Source organism: Cololabis saira, chromosome 12, assembly GCF_033807715.1.
Source record: "Cololabis saira isolate AMF1-May2022 chromosome 12, fColSai1.1, whole genome shotgun sequence".
In the NCBI taxonomy this organism is placed as follows: domain Eukaryota; kingdom Metazoa; phylum Chordata; class Actinopteri; order Beloniformes; family Belonidae; genus Cololabis; species Cololabis saira.
The window spans coordinates 14,348,215-14,370,911 of NC_084598.1; the positions used below are offsets into that span (position 1 = coordinate 14,348,215).

The window sequence follows — 22,697 nt, forward strand, 5'->3', positions numbered from 1 at the left end:
TCCAGGTTCCTGTCAGTTTCACGAGAGGTCGGATTTACCTGAACTTCTGTCTTTTCTCCCTTGTTTTATTCCGGTTTTATGTCCCCCGTGTCCGTGTGCTGCGCGGCCCCGCCGGTCTGTCCCCATGCGGGCCGCCCTGAGCGCGGCGGTGCTGCTGCTGCTGAGCGGCGTCGCGGCTCTGCACTTCACCGAGGAGCAGATGGCTGCTGTCAGGTAAACAACCCACTTTACCGGGGGAAACGAGGCATACAGCCAGGGATGGGGAATAGAGCGAACACTTAACACTTAAACGTGAGGGTTTTTACATTATTGTGACTGCTAAAAGAATATCCGTGATGTATTATCGAATTAATGGGATGATCCGTAAAGCCTGAATTATGGTTCCGCGTTAAATCGACGCAGTGCCTACGGCGTAGGATGCGCGTCGCCGCGTACACTACGGCGTAGGCTCTGCGTTGTTGTAACGCGGAACCATAAATCAGCCTTAAGATGTAGTAACCCTGACGGGTGGTCAGGAGGATGGTCCAAGGATGGAGCATCAGGTACTACTAGGGTTGCTGCCGACCGTCCCTTGAAAAACGGAATCGTCCCGTACTTATAAACTTTTTTTTTTTTTTTATAAACTAAAGTCTGCGTCCCGTATTGAGTTGAAAAGGGACGCACTTGGTCCCGTATTACTGAGAGTCAAAAATAGTCATAAAATGCCAATGGAAAATGGCATTGAGCTGTTGAGTTCATAAGTTATTTTTTTTCGGTTTTACTACAACTGTAGTCTACAATCATGGCCTTTGAGGCACAAATACGTTTTCTACAGACTTTCTGTTTGCACTTTTGTTCAAATGTGCACTATTATAGAATGGATGTTCTGCTTGCTTTCTATTTTATATTAATTTATACAAGTTAAGCTGGACAGGTTTCTGTTTAAGAAAGATACTTATTTTATTCAGTTCATTTTGTTATTTTGTATTAAAGTGAATTGCTGGATTTGTTTTCCATGTGTTCATGGCATCAAAAATATGCATCTAATTCAATTCAGGTTCAAGTCAAATAATAATAATTAAAAAATCGTTTCACTCACAAAAAAAGGGGCTAAAAAAATTCACCACGCCAGGAAGGGTGAAGGCAACCGGGTTGGCCGGCCCTGCTGATGAGGTGTCCCTTATTTATTTTACAGGGAGTTGGCAACCCTAGGTACTACTGATTACTGGTTACTACTTTGAAATAACAACTGATTGTGTAAGGTAGTGACAAACTAATTACGTATTTTTACCGTGATATTAAGCAGTTTTCATCGTCTAAGCTCAGTATTTCTGCTTCTTCAGGACTAACTACCTACTGTTGTGTTGTTTGTCTCAGACTCTATTGGCATCTTTCCAACTTTGTCATGTAACACATTGTGTTGTGTAATGATGTTTTGATCCTGCTCAACAGTGTGATTTAGGGGTGTCGTTGGGGCAGAGTTGAACTGAGGTGGAGTAAACGACAGCGGGTTTATTAATATTTAAATGCTCAGAAGTCTGTTCTGATGATCTGAATCCCCACCATGCAGGGAGCGCATCAAATCCATGTTTTACCACGCTTACAACAGTTACCTTGACAACGCCTTCCCCTACGATGAGCTCCGCCCTCTTACCTGTGACGGACAAGACACCTGGGGCAGGTGAGGATAACACTGCCTGCTGCTTTTATTGATTTTATGAACCTTCAAACCTTCTTTATTTTATTAATTTATAACTTGTTAATGGTGTTAGATTCCTTGATTGTGTTTTTGTGACTTCATTTTTTTTAATTTAAATGTCTAAATTTTATGCAAGTCTCTTCTTAATTCAACATATTTATACACAGAGTAAACTATCGATAATACAACTTTTTTTTCTGTGTTGTCTGCGTAGTTTCTCTCTCACTCTGATCGACGCGCTGGACACTCTGCTGGTAAGACCACAAACCCAAAGAAGACCACGTCCAGCTCAGCACGGGACACACCTCTGTTTACACTTCTACTATCAAAAGTTGAAAAAGGGAACCAAAACAATCGCTTTGCACTCCAAAACCACCAATCTGGTTTCAGGTTTCATGAAAACGCAGCAATCCATTGATTTGTTGATAAAGGATAAACACGTATGGGAAAAAGACTCAACCCACCATTTTCAGGGTTTCTTATGTTTGTTTTCTTTTAAATTAAAGACTTCATTATCACATTATCATCTTGTGTATCTCCTGGGTACGACGTCACATTACTCACTCCGCTGACGTCATAGCTCACCATGAGATCCAGAAATATTCAGACCGCAGAGGTTTTATAGTTTGCGTTTATACACGACCACTGTGGATTTGAAATTGGACAATCAATATGTGACCAAACTGCAGTTTTTATTTAAGAGGTTTCACAAAAATACAGTATTTACTGTAAAGCAGGTTCTGACAACGACACGCCTCCAAGTTGTTCAAATACGTTGAACCCATGGATGTATTATAGAACTGGATGGGAAATTGAAAATGGCCGCCCATTCATTTCAATGCATTCTGCTCAGCCAGCGCATACGCCGAAAAAATCTCTGACTTCCGGGTTTACTTCCGCATACAGCGGCCCATAGAGCATGCGCAGTTGAGTCAGCTCCCATGATGCTCTGGGGCCTCCCATCATGCCCCGGGGCAATGACGCGAGTATTAATATAATATGTATTAATATAATATATGAATTAATGTATATTATTACATGTATAGTATTACATATATTATTAATGTATTAATATAATATAATTACATAATATATATTAATATAATACATCCGTGGAATGCACGGACACGGCTGTGACGTCAGCTGTGACGTCACGCCCAGAAAGAGACTTTTCTTTGACTTTTCTGGCCGTTATAAAACATTTTTGACGGATATAAAGTCCATGACTTAAGAAAATAGAATACAAAGATTAGTAATTGCCGGTGATTACAGCTGGAGGTGTCCTGTGAACAGTTTTAGAGGCTTCTCTTTTACTATTGCGGTCTATGGGAAAAAAGCTTTCTGGGCCCCATGGGATTTTTTGTTGCAGTACCGCGACTGGCCACTGGAAAAATCGGTGCGCCTTCTGAGTGCCAGACCCGGGGGCTGGTTGAACCCCTGAAAATGCCATAATTTTGTGAAATGTAAAGCTGAAGGTCTACTCTTTGATCACATGAGGCTTTACTTTAAAGTCATTGTGGAACTGTTTTGATGCAAACTTATAAAACCTCTGCTGTTGTCATCGTTGCCAGGACGCTCTCAATCTCTTTTTTAAATAAAGGTTAATAATTGTCTGGAGCTGAGAGTTTGTAAGTGGAAACGTCCTGAGAGGAACCAAACTGAACCGAACACTGACATGTGCGTCTTGACCACGTCTGATTAGCTTCAGAGAAAAGCATCAATGTTTGTTTGATAGAGACGAATGTGGATGCGATGCCTCTGATGGAGTCAAACCTCCAATGTCGCTCTTCTCTGAAGGTTTTGGGAAACCGAACAGAGTTTCAGCGCGTGGCGACGCTCCTCCAGGACACCGTGGACTTCGACATCGATGTCAATGCATCCGTGTTTGAAACCAACATCAGAGGTGCATACGCTTGAACTGTAAGATTCAGAGGGGCGTGTCGTGGGCGGCGTTCAGTCTGCTGGATCACGAGTGTGTTTCTGTTTGCAGTGGTGGGAGGTCTGCTGTCAGCCCACATGCTGGCAGGGCGGGCCGGGATGGAGCTGGAGCCTGGCTGGCCCTGCACGGGACCGCTGCTGAGGATGGCCGAGGACGCCGCCCGGAAACTGCTGCCTGGTATGAAGTAGTTGGGTTTCAGCAAAGCACTGCATTGTAGTTCACAGATGGTTCCCATTAGGCCTGTGTTGAAAAAATCGATTTCCCAATTCTAAATCGATTCTCATATTAATTCCTAAAAATCGATTCATATGTCTAAAGATCGATTTTTTTTTTTTGTTGATTTTTTTTATTTTTTTTTTCTTCTTTTTTTTCTCTTTTATTTATTTATGTATTTTTTTTTCATCATTACATTACAACTTTTGGTTATTTTTTTGTTTATCCCCAAAAAAGGAATGTTTTGTTGGACACGAGAATAACTGGTGCCATGTTTTTGCCTTTAAATATGTTTAAAGGTATGAAAACATTAAAGTTTTAGGTTATAATTGCATAAATTGTCTATATTCCATTACTTTATATACTGTCTTGGGGTTACATTTGCAAAAAATGCTAAAAACCAAATGCTCAAAAATTAAAAACCAAAATAGACCGAAAATGGAAATAAATAAAAACGGAATGTGGGAAAAAATAAAACCGATTTCATCCGTCTCTGTTTGCTGCCCTGGATCTGTTTGATAATTCTGCCCCACGATGTTTCTGTTTCAGTTCTATCAGCATTCTGGGAGCTGATTGGTCCTTACAGCATCATTAGCTGCCAATACTTGCTGTTTAATCTCATATAATACTAGTATTCATATGTTGCATAACTACAGTCATATAATTCATGCAACAGCTCAAAAAACAGTTTTAATAAAACTAACCCAAATCAATATCGGAATCGAATCGAATCAAATCAAATCTTGATAATCGATTCTGAATCTTAAGAATCGGAATCGAATCGATTCTTGACATTTGAATCGATCCCCAGCCCTAGTTCCCATGGTACCAGGACGTGTCTTTGGAAACTGTCGTTCATGACATACAAAGACATATGATGTGGGGTTTCTCCGCTGCACATGTTTACTTCACAAAGTAGACGAAATTATGAGGAAAGATGATCTGGATAAGTTGAAGCAACATCTCCAGACATGAGTGGAAAAGTTAAAGCTCAGGCGTGGATGAGTCTTCTCAGAGACCCCAAACAAACCTCAGAATTAGTCCCAAAGTGGCTTACAGGCAACAATATAAAAGGTACTGATGATAAAACCCTGACCGTGGTCCTCAAACTGCACTCGTCCTCACCAGCTCTGTCAACATTAGAGCCAAATTCATCAGTTTAAGGACAATTCTAGAAAATACCAAGTGTCCGTCAAATTTTCTTTCTTCAACTTCAAAATGAGACGTGGACTTCTGGTTTAACCAATGTTTTTCACCAATATCATCTTCTACTGGTGTCGCAGTGTTAAAGCACAGCAGCAACTGCAGGTTTCATCTCCTAATAGTGTGTCTGATAATCTCAGCGTTCCAGACTCCCACCGGGATGCCGTACGGTACCGTGAACCTGCTGCATGGCGTCAGCCCGACCGAGACTCCCGTCACCTGCACCGCTGGCGTGGGGACCTTCATCCTGGAGTTCGCCACCCTGAGCCGACTAACGGGAGACCCAGTATTTGAGAACGCAGCCCGCCAAGCCCTGAGGGCGCTGTGGAAGACCAGATCTGACATCGGACTGGTAAAGCCGCCTCATTTTGCTTCTGCTGAAAACACAGCGACGCACCAACCAGCGTGATGTTGGTCTGTCTGTGTCCCCGCTCAGGTAGGAAACCACATCGACGTCCTGTCGAAGAAGTGGGTCGCTCAGGATGCTGGTATTGGGGCCGGAGTCGACTCTTACTTCGAGTATCTGGTGAAGGGAGCCATTATGCTCCAGGATGAAGAGCTGCTCGGCATGTTCAGAGGTAACGCTCTAAAAACGGTCGCTCTCTCGTCAGAGGACGTTCATTAAGCTGTTACAATAGGTCGAAAAAAACACCCACAGAAAATCAGCTGAAAGAGGATTCTCCAAGAATGCTGGTTTGATGTGTCTCCCAAAACCATGTCTAGCACTTAACAATTCCCGTTTCTTGATAAAGTGTCTTTAAATCATCACAGAAATATCATCTAGAGTTCTTAAGGTCTTTAATCTTTATGGTTACGAAGCCTGCAGAGTCTCCGCTGGAGAAGAAAGTCTGAACCCAGATGACGAAGCAGAATCTGATTCCCGAGCTTTACCGGAGTGTGGTCTGTTTCCTCAGCGTACGATAGAGCCATCCAGAACTACACCCGTTTCGATGACTGGTACCTCTGGGTGCAGATGCACAAAGGAACTGTCTCCATGCCCATTTTCCAGAGTCTGGAGGCCTTCTGGCCCGGCCTTCAGGTAAATACCTTACCCGACCAGCCCGTAAACGTGTCCCGAAGCTCTCAATGACAGAGTTCCTTCTTTTGTGTGTGGTAGTCTCTGCTGGGGAACCTGGACAGCGCTGTGAGAACTTTCCAGAACTATTACTCGGTGTGGAGACAGTTTGGTGGTCTGCCGGAGTTTTACAGCATCCCTCAGGGATACACTGTGGATAAGCGAGAGGGATACCCGCTCAGGCCAGGTGAGCCCGCCCACCAGGGAACCCACCAGGGAACCTCTGACCGTCCCTCTGACAGTCCCACCTCTGATCGTCTTGTCTCTGGCCGTCTCTGTGTGTGTTTGTTTCAGAGTTGATCGAGAGCGCCATGTATCTATTCAGGGCGACAGGAGACCACACCTACCTCCAGCTGGGCCTCGACGCGCTGGAGTCCATAGAGCGGATCTCCAGGACGGGCTGTGGATACGCCAGCGTAAGTGTGTTGGGGGGTCAGGAAGGACGGACCATATTAACTGTCAATAACTCTTCAAAGCGGCTGTTGTGTACGTGAAGAAGAATTATTTCCGTTTTGTGACTACAAATGTTGTTAAAACTGCTCCAAACACGAAGGTGGCTTAAAATCAGCACAAGAAGGTCATTGGAACAAATTCATGTTTTATATTAGTTCTTATTAGACAAGGTTCCTTTTTATAATTTACTAATACGACCTGTCAATTAATGATCCGAGTTATATCTGTTTATGGAAGCCTTTAATCACACATCGATGTGATATTGAAGGAACCAGCACAGTTTGGGTTTTCTTGAAGAGTCCCATGAGATAAGAACCTCCGCTTGCTTTCCATCACATCCTGAACACAGACGCGGTCATGTGACTCACAGCTTTCTGAGGACTCTCTTTCCTCATGCTGTTCTGGAGGCCCACGGGTCATTAAGCGCGTTAAGTGCCGTAGCATTTACCCCAAGAACCAGTGGTCCATGGACATTAATATCCATAAAATCATGGCGATTACGGATGAGGAAGTGATATTGGCTATCCATTGGCTGAGAGGGCTGTCAATCAATTTTATTAGAAATAAATTCATAGCTTCATGTAAACTCTCCTGGCGTGATACAAAAACATCCATCCCCCTAAGAGTCGTCATAGATGTGAAGGTTTTTTGTTTTTTTAACCAGGCTGTACATTTTTTTTTATTTCTGCTTAAGTTGGACATTTGAACTTGGAGGTCAGTGGACATGAAATCGCTTTTGCAGCCGGAACTGCCACAATTCTTTCGTTCTGAGTGACCTGGAGGTTAGATGGTTGGCTCTCGCAGCCGACAGATCTGCTCACGGTGTCTGCTTTTAGGAGTCAGACACTCAAGTCTACCACTTCATACGTTGGTGTTACAGCTTCAGTTTCATCCTCTGAACTCCAGCGATGTTGGTACACATGAAGATGGACCGGCATACGTTTATGATCAGTCAGTTCACTCAGGTTTAAGAAAACTTGAAAAAGGCTTACAGCTTTCTTTTCATCTTCCAGTAGCTATTTCCTGTCTTTCACTGTCCACTTCTAAACTAAAATGAATCCGGCAGTCACCTGCACAATCAAAACCTTGGTCCAGAAGTGTCTTCACGTGTGTTTTAATGGACTCGGTTAGAATTAAAGATGTGTATATTGTTCTTAAATCTTATTTTGTACCGTTTTTAATCAGCTTTATTTTACTGTTTGTGTTTAGTTGTAATCAAAGTCAGCACGTTTCCTCGTGATGATAGACGCTTCTCTCCGTCCTGCAGGTCAAAGACCTGCGAGATCACCAGCTGGACAACCGGATGGAGTCCTTCTTCCTCGCTGAAACCATCAAGTACCTGTACCTGCTCTTTGACCCCTCCCACTTCCTGCATGGTGGGGGGACGGAAGGGGACGGGTCCTGGGAGGAGGGCGGTGAGGGGGGGCAGTGCGTGTTGGGGGCGGGGGGGTTCATTTTCAACACGGAGGCTCACCCTCTAGACCCGGCGGCGCTGTACTGCTGCAGCCGCCATTCCCAGGACCGCCAGGAGCTGGGGGACATGCTGCTCCGCCTGTCGCAGGCGGGCAGGAAACCCGCCAGCCAATCAAAGCAGCCCGACACACAGCCGGAGGACACGCCCCCTGGCCAGTCAGAGACTATCGCTCTGAAGCCGGGGGAGAAGAGGACAGCCCCGGCGCTGTCCTGCCCCGTCCAGCCGTTCAGCGCGCGACTCTCCATCCTGGGACAGGTTTTCAGCGACAACACCTGAGAGTGTTCTGGGTCACATGGTCGCCCTCCGGCCTGAGAGAGTCACATGGTCGCTGCACTCTGGCCTCACGGCTGTGAACAGACCTTCTCCATCAGTCAGCCTCCACAGTGATTCAAAACATTCAGGATGCTGAAACAGATTTAAACCAACTTTGAAGGTGCTCGGGACCAAAAAGACTCAAACGACTGCATCTTAAATCAAACTTCAGATATATTTTTATTTATTAAACTTGGTCCAAGACTTGATGTTTGTTTGATTTTTTTTTTCTCTCTAACTCGTCTGCAGACAAGGGGTTAAAAGTCTTGTTCCAACAACGGAAGATGTATGTCGTCGTGTTCTTGGACGCGTTTAATAGAGAGGACCTTATGGTTTTACAGTCGTCCAGCTCTGATTCAGGTCGGACCGGCTCCATCGTATCACCAGTGTGAACGCTTGGTTTGGTTCCTGCTCGTTTTCAACCACAGAGTTTCAGCACCGAGCCAAATGAGAACATTTACCAGTAACTCGTGTTCAGCGCCGCCGAGGATGACTGAGATGTTGAGCTTACGTGTAAACGTAGACAAATGAGGATGTAAAAACAGCGGTAGGCAGCAGGACCCAAGGTTAAATCAGGACTGCGAAGCTAAAGTGAGATAAGAGTGATGGTCCCGGTCCTTGAAACCGCCCTCCATGTTGTAGACGTTTCCCTGCTTAAGTAGACCCAGTAGAGACGACCAGATCAACACATCAGCTCGTCTTCAAGTCTGTTAATGACCCATGAATCAGGCAACGTCTCAAACCTGGGGCGGCAGGTGTGCTCCAACAGAAATAAGACCTCAAACTTCTTAAAAACAGAACTCTAACTTCCAGTAGATTTACGTAAAGGTCCATTAACAATAAGACTGAATGGTCACAGACGTGTTTACAGTGTTTGGTTGCAGCTCTGTGGTTGTAATGTTTTGGAGTTTCCCCAAGGAGGCAGCATTTTACCTCTGAAGTGTTAATTCTAAAAGTCCATGAAGAGAAAGAAGCAGGTGTAGATGATGGATGGATGGATGGAGGATGGAGAGGGTGACTTCATGACTGTTCTACAAACAAACCAATGCACCCAATAACTGGGTATAATAAGTTATTTAGAAACTAATAATTTTGAGTTGTTCATCCATCCAGACAGAGGCAGGGTAAGGGTTCGTCCTGATTTATTTACAACTCCATTCACATCGGCAGGCTCTATGGGGCGGAGTAAGACACCTGACTCCGCCCACCCCCATAATCAATAATGCTATTGAAGAGGAAGCAGTAAATCACCTCCATCTGGATTAAAGTTAGCCTTCTAGAGATCTTTTAATACTTGTGTAAATAAATCTGAATATCTGCTTAGTTTTGTTCATCATTTTTATGAATTCTTTGTTCCCTTCACAGGACAGAGACTTTTTCATGCTTTTATTGCAGCTCTGTTCAAGGGTCTTGATCAGTCGTCTCCTCACCGTCTGCAGGCGGCTCAAAGCACACGGTCACGTCACTCCTGTGCTGGCTTGTTTGACTTCCTGTCCATTTCAGGACTCATGTTAAGATCAGCACCACCTTATCTGTGTGGACTCTTGAAACCTCCCACTCCAGCTGGAGCACTGAGGTCTTCAGGTCAGTTCCTCCTGCAGGTTCCTGGGTCCAGACTGGGAACAGAGGTGATGGAGCGGACTCTTGTCATCAGAGCTGCCAGCGCTCTCTCTCTCTTTCTTTCTTTTAGTTTAGGACCAACTGAGTGTAGGTGTTTTTTATTAACTCATATATATTTATTTATAATTTTAATTATTCCGTCGACTCTTTCATTACACCAGGTTTTATCCTTAGCTAAATATTTATATTCGCATTGCTTTAACTGTGCAATTAGTGCAGCACTCTGATAAACTTTTGTTGCTTTTAATTTGCTCGCTGAATAAACTTTGACTTGAGTTAAGTGCAGATATTCAGTGAAGATGAAAATACAGCATTTACCATGTAGGCATTACAGCCATTTTAAATAAGATGCCTTCATTTTCAGGGTCTGTAAAGTATTTTTTTGGTAAAGTATCCTCTCATTACTCGAAGACAAATGAAGGGGGTCGGGAGCTGACAGGTACTGGGTCAGGATTGAGCAGCTGTTTGGCTCGACACGTCAACGTGAAGCCCAAGAAGGTCTCGACACGAATGGAGGAGGAGAAGATACACAGGACCAAACGCGGGTCACCCAAAGGGCGTGTCAGAGCATCAGAAGTTACTTTACAGGGAACCAGAACTGCTCGTTACACTGTTCTCTAAATTATACAGTTTTGGATTTAAAATAAAAACCACTCACACTCATCATGTTAGACTGATTAGTATTTAGTGAACAGAAGCCATCAGAACGCAGATGCAGAAGCACCGTAGGACAGTAAAAATCCACTTGATTGATCATCAGTAAGAGTGAGAACCTTTACAAAAGTGGAGGGGTGATGAGTTGACCAACTCCTCTGCATGCTAAAACACTGGTCAAGTGTTCATCAGGTAAAGATCGGTGGACACGGTGATGCAACAAAGATTCCAGACAGCAGTGAATCTACAACAGAAGGGCTGAATAAGAAATAAAAGTTGTTCCAAACTCACACACACATCCAAATGAAAGACTAGCAAGGGGTTTGTGAAGGGATGGAGCCCATTCAGAGTTAAAGTTCATTTTTCTCTTGAGCGGTCTTCTTCTCCTTCTTGTAGAAGACCTTTCCCTCCTCCAGTTTCCTCCAGCTCAACTTCACGTCTCTGTTCACTTCCTTCTCCGTCAGCTTCTGTCTCAGCTGAAACACACAACATGAATACACGAAGATCACTGGTGGAAGTCTTTACTGAAGTATCTTCTCACTCCGAGTCTCTGAGTCTCTCACTGAAATGGTTGCTTTGAGGAAGAAAAAGGAGGAGGAGAGAAAGTGATGGGCAGGTTTTGTTTTAGAGATGAATGCATGGTGGTAAATCTGGTCAGAAAATGGAAATGGCTGTGAATGTTCATGTCAAGAAGATTGAGGACGGTAGACTTTACGGTAGTTACAGTCTTAAAGAGAAAGCAAGGGAGAATGCAGCTAGACAGCATAGGATTGTGGGTAGTTGTGTGGTTTCATGCCAATCATGAGGCCTAGAGATGCAGTTTGTTCTCTGAGAATGCTGATGGAGAGGTAGAGGAGGCCCTGTGTCTCTGAAGGTTTGGATGTCATACACCAGAAGGAGTTATGGTGGAGTTAAGTATGTTACAATGGTACAGGACGTGTGTAAGGACAGCGTGACAGCACTGAGGTGTAGACGGAGTAATAGAGTGGTTCCAGGTGGACGTTGGACCACAGTGAGGATTAACTCTGACCCCACTTCTTGTCATGGTGATGGATGGGTGACAGGTAAGGTCAGTCAAGAGTCTGGATGGACTATGATATGCATGGACAACACTGTGCTCTGTGGAGAGAGTAGGGACCAGGGGGAAGACAAGCCTGGAGGGCTAGAGATAGTATGTGCTGGAGAGATGAAGAATGAAGGTCAGATGCTGCAGGACCGAACACGTGTACATAAAAGGGAAGCAGGAGGAGAAGGAAAGGTGAATCAAGTTACTGGAGTTCAAATACTGGTGCTCCACTGTGCAAAGCAATGGGGTGTGTGGAAAAGAGGTGGAGAAGAGAGTCCAGGCGGGATGGAGAGGGTGGAGAAGAGTGTCGGGAGTTTTCCGTGGTGAAAGAGAACGATGATGGTGAATGATGGTGAATGATGGTGAATGATGGTGTCTTTTAAGACGTAGCTTTGTTGTGTAAAGCCACAGTTGTGTTGGGCGGGAAGGGAACAAAAAAACAAACAAAAAAAAAACCCTTACACTGGCATGGCAGCACTGATCCAGCTGCCCTCCAATGTGATTTCTTGCTTGTGTTGTTCTCGCAGATGTAAGTTGCTTTGGATGCAAGCATCTGCTAAATGACAGTAGTAGTAGTAGTAGAAGTAGTAGTAGTAGTAGTAGTAGTAGTAGTAGTAGTAGTAGTAGTAGTACTAGGGGTGTCAAATTAGCATGTTAATTGGGATTAAGTAATTACAGGCATATTTAACGTGTTGTGTTTTTTAATCGCTTAATCTATTTTTTAATCCTTAACTTAACTTTTTCTGTTTGCGAGTTGGGCTTTTTGTGCTGGAGTTGTGGGTGGAAAACAATGGTCAGTCCCACCTTGAGGTGGAAATGGATTGGCTGTCCCTGTGTTTGGGTACACTGGTAGGCTCCCATTGTAGCTGGACAGGCATGGGGGGGGAGTAGCGGAGAAGAGAGGTGAAAATGGAGGTGCATATGTAAGTTGTCGGCCCATTGAATGGGGAACTTACATTTCTAAATCACCCCGATGGCAGCATTGACAAAGGTAAAGTGATATTTGTTCTTTGTGGAAAGGACTTTGCTCACCACCGAAGTAGCTCAAGTTTAGCCACATAAAGGCAAAGCACCCGGTCGCGAGTGCAGCCACAGCTAACGTTGGCAGCAATGATGTTACCACAGCAACGCTCTTCCCCACTTGGCGAATGTTCTTGCCAAGTGGATGTAAATGGCTATGACTGCATCTTTTTTTTTAAATTTTATTAACATACAGTACAAACAGCGACAAAAGACGACATCGAGTTACAATGATATGTATCTAGGTGTGTGTGTGTGTGTGTGTGTGTGTGTGTGTGTGTGCGCGTGTGTGTGTGTGTGTGTGTGTGTGTGTGTGTGTGTGTGTGTGTGTGTGTGTGTGTGTGTGTGTGTGTGTGTGTGTGTGTGTGTGTGTGTGTGTGTGTGTGTGTGTGTGTGTGTGTGTGTGTACGTGTGTGTGTACGTGTGTGTGTACGTGTGTGTGTACGTGTGTGTGCGTGTGTGTGCGTGTGTGTGTGTGTGTAAATAATATAATGAAAGTAGATAAATAAATTAAAAATATTAATTTGAAAATAAAAAAATAAATAAACAAATAAATAATTATCATATAGAGTGATATAATATAGCACGATATAATATAAATATATGTAATACTATAATAGCATATAATAATATAATAGTATACTAATATAACATAATAATTTTACGACTGCATCTGTTAAAAAATAAATAAATTACTTTATAAAGCCACTTTTTTGTTGTTATATATCAATGTTTTCATCTGCTACAATAATGTAATTAATTCAAAGGAAAACACCTCAAGTTGAGGGCTTTTCTCTGCAATTTTTAGGGGAGATTAAAAAAGTAATGAATTAGATTAATTAATTACAGATCTTATATAATGAATCTCAAATTTTTTTTAATCGCTTGACAGCACTAATTAGTACTGAAAATATTTCCAGTTTTATGTCTAACAGAAAAGATTATTTGACAAATAAAACTCTCACTGCTGCCAAGTGCGGAAACAAAGTACACCATCTCTCAGTCATCAGCTTTTATGTATGAGGACAGAATAAAAAAGCTCTACCTCTTGCTGTGTGAACAGTGTAATAAACATCAAGCAAGGGTGAGTAATGCAGATAACACATAAGCTCATTTATGTCTGAGCAGCTCAGTCTGTCTCCGGCTAATGTTGAGCTTCACAGTAAAGACACCTGCAATCATTGTGTTTACTCTGCTAGCGTCTGAAAATAAAATAGCTATCTTGGACAAAACTTGTTGTTCAGCTATCAGATCAAAGCCAAGTCCAGTAAGACTTAACTGTCAAGCTACAAATGCTAAGTTATAGAATTCATTGGCAAGAAATCTAGAAGACGTGCTACTAAGGTGCATGGATGGAGATAACTGCGTTGTGTGCCAGTGCTGCTTGTTTGATTTTGAATCAATGCAAATGTGCATGATTTGAATAAAAGGTTTTTCTTTCACATTTGTCCTTTAGTGTCAGATTATTTACCGTGTAAGGTTGATTAAGTAGTTGGAGGGGCCCCCTGTGAATCTTTGGCCAGGCCCCCAAGAGACTCTAGAAGCACCTCTGAGCATGATGGACAGGTTGTTGACGGGGACTTGTTCATGTGTTTAAACATTTTGCACAATTTTTAAATTGTATCAATAGCAAAGTTGAATATTGTTACACAGTAAAAAGAAAATAAACCTGCTACACTGAACATAATTACACTGTAAATGTGGTTTGTTTTGTTATTTATTGCAGTTTACCGTTATTTGTTAATTGGTTCAGCGAAAGTTGGTGAGGTGTGAAATGAACCACAACGGAATCTGAAAACAGTGTGTGTCTGTTGGACGGAACACTTTGGACTGCAACTGCTGTTCTGTAAAACACCTGTATGTCTGGATAATCTTGTTTTCCTGCTCATCTATTCAAGGGTTGATTTTTCCAAGCTCAGTTACGGTGCTTTTCAACCAATTCAAAATTGGTTCCAGTGCGGTTCCAAACCGATTCCACAAACAACTGGCTTGCTTTTCCTCTGGCCGGGGAGCCCCAGGGAGCCTCGACCCTACCGTAATTTCTAAAGCCAGGAAATCTGTAAAAGAAGCGGGAAATCCTTCAGAACAACAACTGAAAACTGATTTTGGTACTTGCGGCCGCTGATCCTAGCCCTCAACATCTTGTTTGGAGTCTGGAATGGACTTCATGCAAGTTTCAACTGTGTTTACGCCTTCTTTATTCATGTGTTTGCTGCTTGGCTCCAGACTCCATCAACGGAGGATCAGCGTCGAGGAAATGATGGCGGATGTGGACGACGCACTTCTCAGAATTAGAGCTACAATTCTACTAGAGGCTCATGAAGATAAAACAAACCCGCACATCTGCCAAGCAGAGCTGAGTTAGAGGAAATGACTGATGGTATAAATGCATCTGTGATCATTTATGTGAATTTATATTTCATGCTGTTCACATTGTGAACAGCATGAAATACACAAAATTAATATGATGAGGATTATCTCGCCTGTGATGAGCTGGGATAGGCTCCAGCAGACCCCCGTGACCCTGCAATGGATGGATGGATGGATGCATGATGGATGGATGGATGGATGGATGGATGGATGGATGGATGGATGGATGGATGGATGTTTTAGATTATTTATTCACTCTGAGGAGTCTTTTTTATTCTGCCCTTTCAGTGGATCCCACAGCACTGACTGTTGTAATTGTAATCCAAAAACATGCAGCAAAAGGTAAAATAAAATAAATATGATTCAAAATGGTATGGATTTATTAAAATCTATTAAAAAACAATAACTAGAGCACGGCAGCGCTTGCATAGATGTTAGCACAGCTTTAAGGTCAGTTATATTTGAAATGTTGGGCTTCAGAATGCTGTTTAAATATATTAAAGGCTTGATAAAAATGGTCTCATCAGCAGCTCACTGTGGCTGTAATCGTTCCAAGGTTCCACTAGATGGAAGCATTTAACCTCGTGTTCATTCAAGTCCAAGAATAGGAAGAAGTATAGATGAGCCCTGTATGGATCGGTCACCTGTCTAGTGTGTTCCTGCCTTTCGCCCAAAGAGAGCTGGCATAGACCCCAACAAACCCCCAAGACCCTGAAGGAGGTGTAGATACTAGATGGAGGGATGAATTTCATTGCAGGCTACAAATAAACTGATGCACCAGATAAATTGATACAATAAGTAAAAATGAAGTAAATGAGCATGTGAAGATAAATGCGTGACCCATGACAGTGAAATTAGCAGTGAGCTTCTGAGTGTGAATTTGGCTGGAACATTTAATTCAGTCACTGTGAAAGACACAAGTTTATCTGCATCCAGACAACTGGGTCCACCGAGGATGTGACAAGTCCAATGATCCATTTGGGCACATTCCAGTTTGGGCCCCCATGGATAACCGTGTCTCATTCTGGGTGAAAGATGTTGTCAAACTAAAAACTGCTTCTTTTGTTTGCTTCTTCAGAGAGCAGGACAGCAGAGCCTGATGTCTGCACATATGGTGGATCAATGGCGCTGTGATGCAGAGCCTCCCCGTCAAAGCAAACCCCCCTCAGCAAAGCTCTGCATCGCTCACCGTGCACCTCCAAAACATCCAGTCTATGCCCCGACGTGACGCAGTCCGGAAGGGTTTGTGATTGGTCTGCTGTGCTGCAGCACATCCAGCACTTCTGCTATACTCAGTCAAAGGGCGCATGGACCACCTCCTCACATGACCGTTCTAGTTTACAACACGACCTTTGGAGTAAAAGCTGTTGGTAGTCGCTCAGCTCCAACTCCAAAACCGCCCTCGCTCACAGAAAAACAAAACAAACCCGAAGCTCAACCAACGCGTGATTCACGACAGATCCTCGGGACTGCCCTCGTGTTCTGGCAGGTCAAGCTTAGACCGGGCGTCAGAGGGGCGATGTGGTGGTTCAGGTTGAGTTTGTGTGAACAGGAACTTGCAGCACCTGCATTTGTGGAAATCACTGCATCACTGTACATAAAAAGAAACCAGATCTGATGTTAAAAGTCGGTCTAGCGTGATGGTTTATTGAAGGAGTCTGAAGGACATCACCTGGAGCTTCAAGAACTTAGTTATCAATGTCCGGAGGTGCTACATCACTGGCTTAGATTGGGTCATAGTGTCATCCTGTAACTTCTGCTTTGCTCTCCTGATTTCAGCTTTTATCTCCCATGATGCCCGTACTCCGTACAGTCAGAGCAGTCCTTCAGACACGTGGCGAACTCGTCCGTCTGCTGTTCGGACACTGTGTTTCCTCAGAAGTATAACTATGATGAAAATGACAGGCCTCTCTCATCTTTTTAGGTGGGAGAACTTGCAAAATTGGTGTTTGACTAAATACTTTTTTGCCCCACTGTAACTGCAATATTTAAGTTCAAAGAAGTAAATACTGCATGGTACTAAAACACTAGTAATGGAAGCTGTAGTATGGGATGCTCTCCAGTGGGATTCTCCAGACCTTTCAGGACAAGAAATGTTATTGACATTATTGACATTTGCTGCATCAGAAATTAATTTCAATGAATAAGCTGGATTTTTATGGTTAACATTAAATGCATTTTGTATCCCTTTACATAATTATTACATCACAATTACTCTTACTTTGACATCACTAGTACTGTTACTTTTACATAATTATTACCAGATATCATGTGATATCAAATAGAAAAGTGGCACCAGAACTGATTCTACACACACACACACACACACACACACACACACACACACACACACACACACACACACACACACACACACACACACACACACACACATCTCCTCCCTGACATGACGGTCCGGTTCTGCATCCCACTCGTGATCCGTAATAAAGATGAATTGCTGGACCCAGTTCCTCCCTCTGAGTCCTGACGGATCCTGCTGCTCCTGATCTTTCAATTTGGTGTTTTCAGCAGTTTCATCTGAAGCTGATGTCAGATGCAGACAGTTTCACTTTAGTTTATTGCTTTTTACTCGGCATGATCTTCCAGAAACTCATCCGTCCACGGAGACCACGCGTGTCAACATGGCCGTTCCGCGCTCTCGTTGATTTATTTTGTTCTGTTGAGGAAAAGCTCAGGGGTTACAGCAGTTCCAGGTCCCGGTTCTGTTTTTCACCGCCAGGTGGAACACAGGTAGACGCTGGCGCAGCAACATGACGTGTGAACAATAAATAAAGTTTCTTGGAGTTGTGGAGTTTGTTTTAGAGACGTTCTCAGAGCAGCAGGCGACTGGAACCGGACCAGGTTCTGGTTCTGTTTAGCAGAAATCCCCTCATCTGTCATTCTTCTTTCCCTCTGCTATTTTTTTCCAACACAACCCCCTCCCTCCTCCTTGGGTGGGGTTCTTCACTTTTACTTGAGTTTTTCTGTGCTCCTCCATCACTGCTCCATCTCTTTTCCCCCTGTTTTGTTTTCCCTCCCTTCCCTGTCGACTTCTTTTTTCTTTACTGTCTACCTTCTCTGTTGCTCTTTTACCCTTCAGTCAGCCCCTAGTTTTCTTTCTTTTTACTTAATATTCTACCTTTTTTAACTTTGTACTGCTCATCACCTTGGCTCTTTCACCCCCTTTAATCTCTCTCTCAGTGTTTTTGGATCTTGCTGCATTAATAACTCCGTCAAGACAAACTTACGGAGCCCCTAAAAGGACACGGATTTTTTTTTTTTATATAATGAGTTTTACGCGCGCGCTTGAAACCTTTATGCGTTCGCGTAAAACCTTTAAGTGAGCACGTAAAGTTGTTTACGTGAGCACGTAAAACTTTTATGCACTCACTAAAAAGTTTCACGCGCTCTCGCAAAACTTATAAGTGAGCGCCTAAAAGTTGTTCTACGTGAGCGCGTAAAAACAAGTGCATGGGAGTATTGCTGGAACAGGAGACCCTCCAGTTGCGCCCTGCTCTGTTTATGAATGGAAATGACATTACAGGATTCAGTTGAGCTATATTTTAACCTGGGACTCCATTATAAGGACATTACCACTTTGCTTGCAAGTAAACAACTTTACGTGCTCACTTAATGGTTTTATGCGTGCGCGTAAAGGTTTCACGCGCACGCGTAAAACTCATTATAAAAAATTTAAAAAATCCGTGTCCCTTTAGGGGCTCCGTACAAACTTCTTTGAGCTCTTCGATTAAAATCCAAACGCATCAAAACAGATCCAATGAAATTATTTTAGTTTTGTTCAACAAAGGATGATTCCTTTGTTGAACCTGTTGCTATGCTGATGAATTTTGTTCTCCCTCTCTTATAAACATTCACTCACATTTTCTTTCATCACTTTCAACACTAAAACAGTTTCTTAAAGTATTTATCAGTGATTTTCATTCATTAGTGCATGCTCCCTTACCTCAAGCGTTGCCATTAGTCGCCGCCATGGATCTATAATATTAACTGGATACAGTGCCCAAAATGGCCGTCCATTCATTTCAATGCATTCTGCTCAGCCAGCGCATGTGCCGAAAAAATCTCTGACTTCCTGGTTTACTTCCGTGTACACGGGCCCATAGAGCATGCGCAGTTGAGTCACCTCCCATGATGCTCTGGGGCACATCAATGGCACCGACACGGCCGTGACGTCACGCCCAGAAAGAGACTTTTCTTTTACTTTTCTGGCCGTTATAAAACATTTTTGACGGATATAAAGTCCATGACTTAAAAATATAGAATACAAAGATTAGTAATTGCCGGTTATTACAGCTGGAAGTGTCCTGTGAACAGTTTTAGAGGCTTCTCTTTTACTATTGCGGTCTATGGGAAAAAAGCTTTCTGGGCCCCATGGGATTTTTTTGTTGCAGTACCGCGGCTGGCCACTGGAAAAAATCGGCACACCTTCTGAGCGCGAGACTGGGGGGCTGGTCGCCGCCCTCAGACGTCCACGCGTCTTCTAGGTTGCCTTGTTTGTGAAGTCAGTTCATCCACTAGTGGGCGGTGCAGAGTTCAGAGTTCGCTCCCATGTTTTAACATCAGTTTCAGAGACTGGTTGGTGGCAGAAATGCATCACTACAAAATTGTTTGCACCCGCCCAAAAACACCAGAAGAAGACGAAGAAGAAGCAATTTCAGCAAACATGGCGACTGTGGAGAAGATCGTGAGTCAAATTCCTTGTTGGACAATGTTCGAACCTGGCTAATAAAGCTGATTCTGATTCTGATTCTGATTCTGAAGATGTACGCTCTTAGAAAGAGGCATAAAAAGAAGCGGCGCAGTCGACAGCGCGGCCTGTTCCATCATTTAATACGTATGGGCAGCAAATTCCTCTTCTTCTTCTCTGGTTTGTTCCTTTTGCTGATCACGTTAGCTATACTGCTCAACACTGTCCCTGCGGTTTCCGGTGGTACTGCTCTGTTTGCTGCGTCAAGCGACCCAATGGCTCTGAAAACGGACCAAAAATACGTAAATGTACCAAATATATTCATAACGATGATAAAAGTTATTATTTAGAAATTGTTTTAACATGAAATTGTTTTAACACACCATGACAACATGACCACCTTCAGACCCCCCACTCCCACCTTGGCATCCCCTACCTATATGGAGATAGATGAGAGAGAGAGCGAGGATCATCTGTGGAGCGTAACCAGCCAGCTGTTTGCTCAAACCAAGCAAAGCGCTGATCTCGCCAAAGACAACAGTCCCTGCTTCCATGTAGGAGGGTTATTCTTGTGTCTGAGGAGAGAAAACTTTGTGTGTTGTTGTACGAGTTTAGCTTTTTTCATGCTGCACATATTCAAAGCTGGACTACTGATTCCACCACAAATGTGTGTACTTATTATTTCTGCTAAAGTGTTTATCAATCAATAGAGTTGTTATTGAAGAGCGCACATGAAGTTGGTTTCAGATTCACATGTCTGTGTGAGAAACTTTCTGTTGGTCAGAAATTATTCGAGCTTTGTTGGACTTGTTAATAACTTTGAATAACCAAACAAGCACCCTTATTGTAGTACAACACAGCGATTCAGGAGCAACACCTTGTGCCCACGGTTAAGACCTAAAACCTAGGTGTCTATTTGGGTTTCAGCTCCAAGATTTAGTCACTTGAGGAGCAACAGTTTTTTTTCAAGTGAAACAACTCTGTCATACCAAATAAATAACCACGACAACTAGGGGACTTCCACTTAAACCACCTCATCAGCTCTGACGCCTTTAATTTCAGTGACAACACACTGATTGTGACTGTAGTTCCTTATTTCTGCTGACAATACTTCCATGACGTCAGACGCGGTTCAACCGATGTCACACCACCTCTGAGATTTCAGCTGGTTTACTTCTGTCTTGTAACTGAAACACCAACACACTTCAGGCCTCATACTGTATGACAGTGTGTCAGCTGACTTCATTTAGTTGCTGCATAAACCAACAACACAATTTCTGTTAAACCTTCCTCAAGTTTTTTAGGAGAAAATCGAAAATTTAAAAACTTAAAAAAACTTAAAAAAAACTTTAAAAGCTGCCATTTTTGGCACCAACAAGATCATTTTCCCCATCTTAACACCTTTTTTCACCTTCAAATTCTTCTTTTTTTCAGAAGATCAATTTCTGTCGATCAATTTCTGAACATTTAACTTGTAAATGTGGCTCAAACAAAGCCTCCAGACCAGTCTGAGGCATCCCCACGCTCGGTAATAATGTTAGAAAGAGAAATATGTGATGATGCAACCATTCTAAGCTGGTGTATCCTGCAGGAGAGACTTCAGCCAGGAAGTTGCAACTCACAACCCTGCCTGGAATTTAAGAATCCAACATCTTGTCTGCAGCTTTCCACAGTTAGGTTTTGTATTATCCCTCCTGCGATGTATGTTTAGCACCTTTAACCGTGATGTTAGGAAGAAACCACATTCTCTAGGTTCTCTGAACCTAGAGAAGTTGGATTCGATGCAGTTCATCAATGATCAAAACCATAATATTTTGCTGCAAATGGAAAAGAAAAATCCCCAAAACAAAATAAAGCTCTTTCATGAAAATAAAAACATAGAAGATCAGAATAATTTGTCCTTCTTCTGCATCAGAAGGAATGAAGTTCAGTCCTGTGTTGGTGTGTGGGTGTCAGTGCTTCTACTACCAGTAGAGTTTTTGTTTGGCATGTGATCGTATCAGTATCAGTGCAGCAGCAGAAGTCTGTCTCTGGAGTGGATCCCACTCTCCTTCGTGGATCCTGGCTAAAAAATAAATAATAACATTTTAAAAATTCCATCCATCCATCCATCCATTATCTATACCCGCTTTATCCCTTGCGGGGTCACGGGGGTCTGCTGGAGCCTATCCCAGCTCATTTTAAAAATTATTAAAAAAATTAAACAATGCATGTTTTAATACAGAATTCCAGGTATCCTAAGAGGATGTGCAATGGATTTTAACTTTAACTCCATTTCCTACTTCAAAACAAAACAATGCTAAATGTTTGCTTTGGAAAGCTGCCACACTTAATATCCAGAAGATCAACAAGGATGTTCTTTTCTTTCTTTTTTTTATTGCTCTGTTTTTATCGTGCTTCTCTTGTGTAATGTGCAGTCGTATCATAAGTAATTTCTCCCGAGGTCAGTAGAGTTGTCCTATTCAGACACAGATTCTTGTCTATTTCCTCTCTCATCATGGTGAAGCATGGTGGTGGCAGCATCATGTTGTGAGGATGTTTTCCAGTTCTATGTCCTTAGATATTGGGCATGATTGAAGAAAGAGTGTACTCCACCTCATACCCCTTGGCATGAGGGATATGACCCCCCTCACCAAAACCCTGAAGAGGACTAAAGCAGGTATAACAAATTAATTAGTTACTGGAGGGGGTTAATTCAGGCAAGTTTGAAGTAAAAACCATTTGACCCTTCCAGATAATTAAGACCGCTATGGAGGCTCTCCCTCCAGTCTGTCAATAACACTAAGCAGACTGCTAAAACATCATTTTATTGTCTGGAATGGCCAAGTCAAAGGCTAGACTTCAATTCAACTGAGAATCTGAGCTATGGCTTAAAGACTGCTCAATAACAGCAGAATCCTTCCAGTGCAACA

The 22,697-nt window shown here is 43.0% G+C and overlaps 1 protein-coding gene across 1 annotated transcript; it reads left to right on the top strand.

Moving 5' to 3' along the window:
• On the top strand, positions 1-8,556 carry edem2 (ER degradation enhancer, mannosidase alpha-like 2). Its single transcript, XM_061734792.1, has 11 exons — positions 1-213; positions 1,550-1,660; positions 1,893-1,932; positions 3,476-3,581; positions 3,669-3,794; positions 5,174-5,385; positions 5,470-5,611; positions 5,948-6,072; positions 6,151-6,295; positions 6,403-6,524; positions 7,829-8,556. The coding sequence occupies exons 1-11, from the start codon at positions 125-127 to the stop codon at positions 8,309-8,311; spliced, it is 1,701 nt and encodes a 566-aa protein (XP_061590776.1). The 5' UTR covers positions 1-124; the 3' UTR covers positions 8,312-8,556.
• Positions 8,557-22,697: the final 14,141 nt, after the last annotated feature.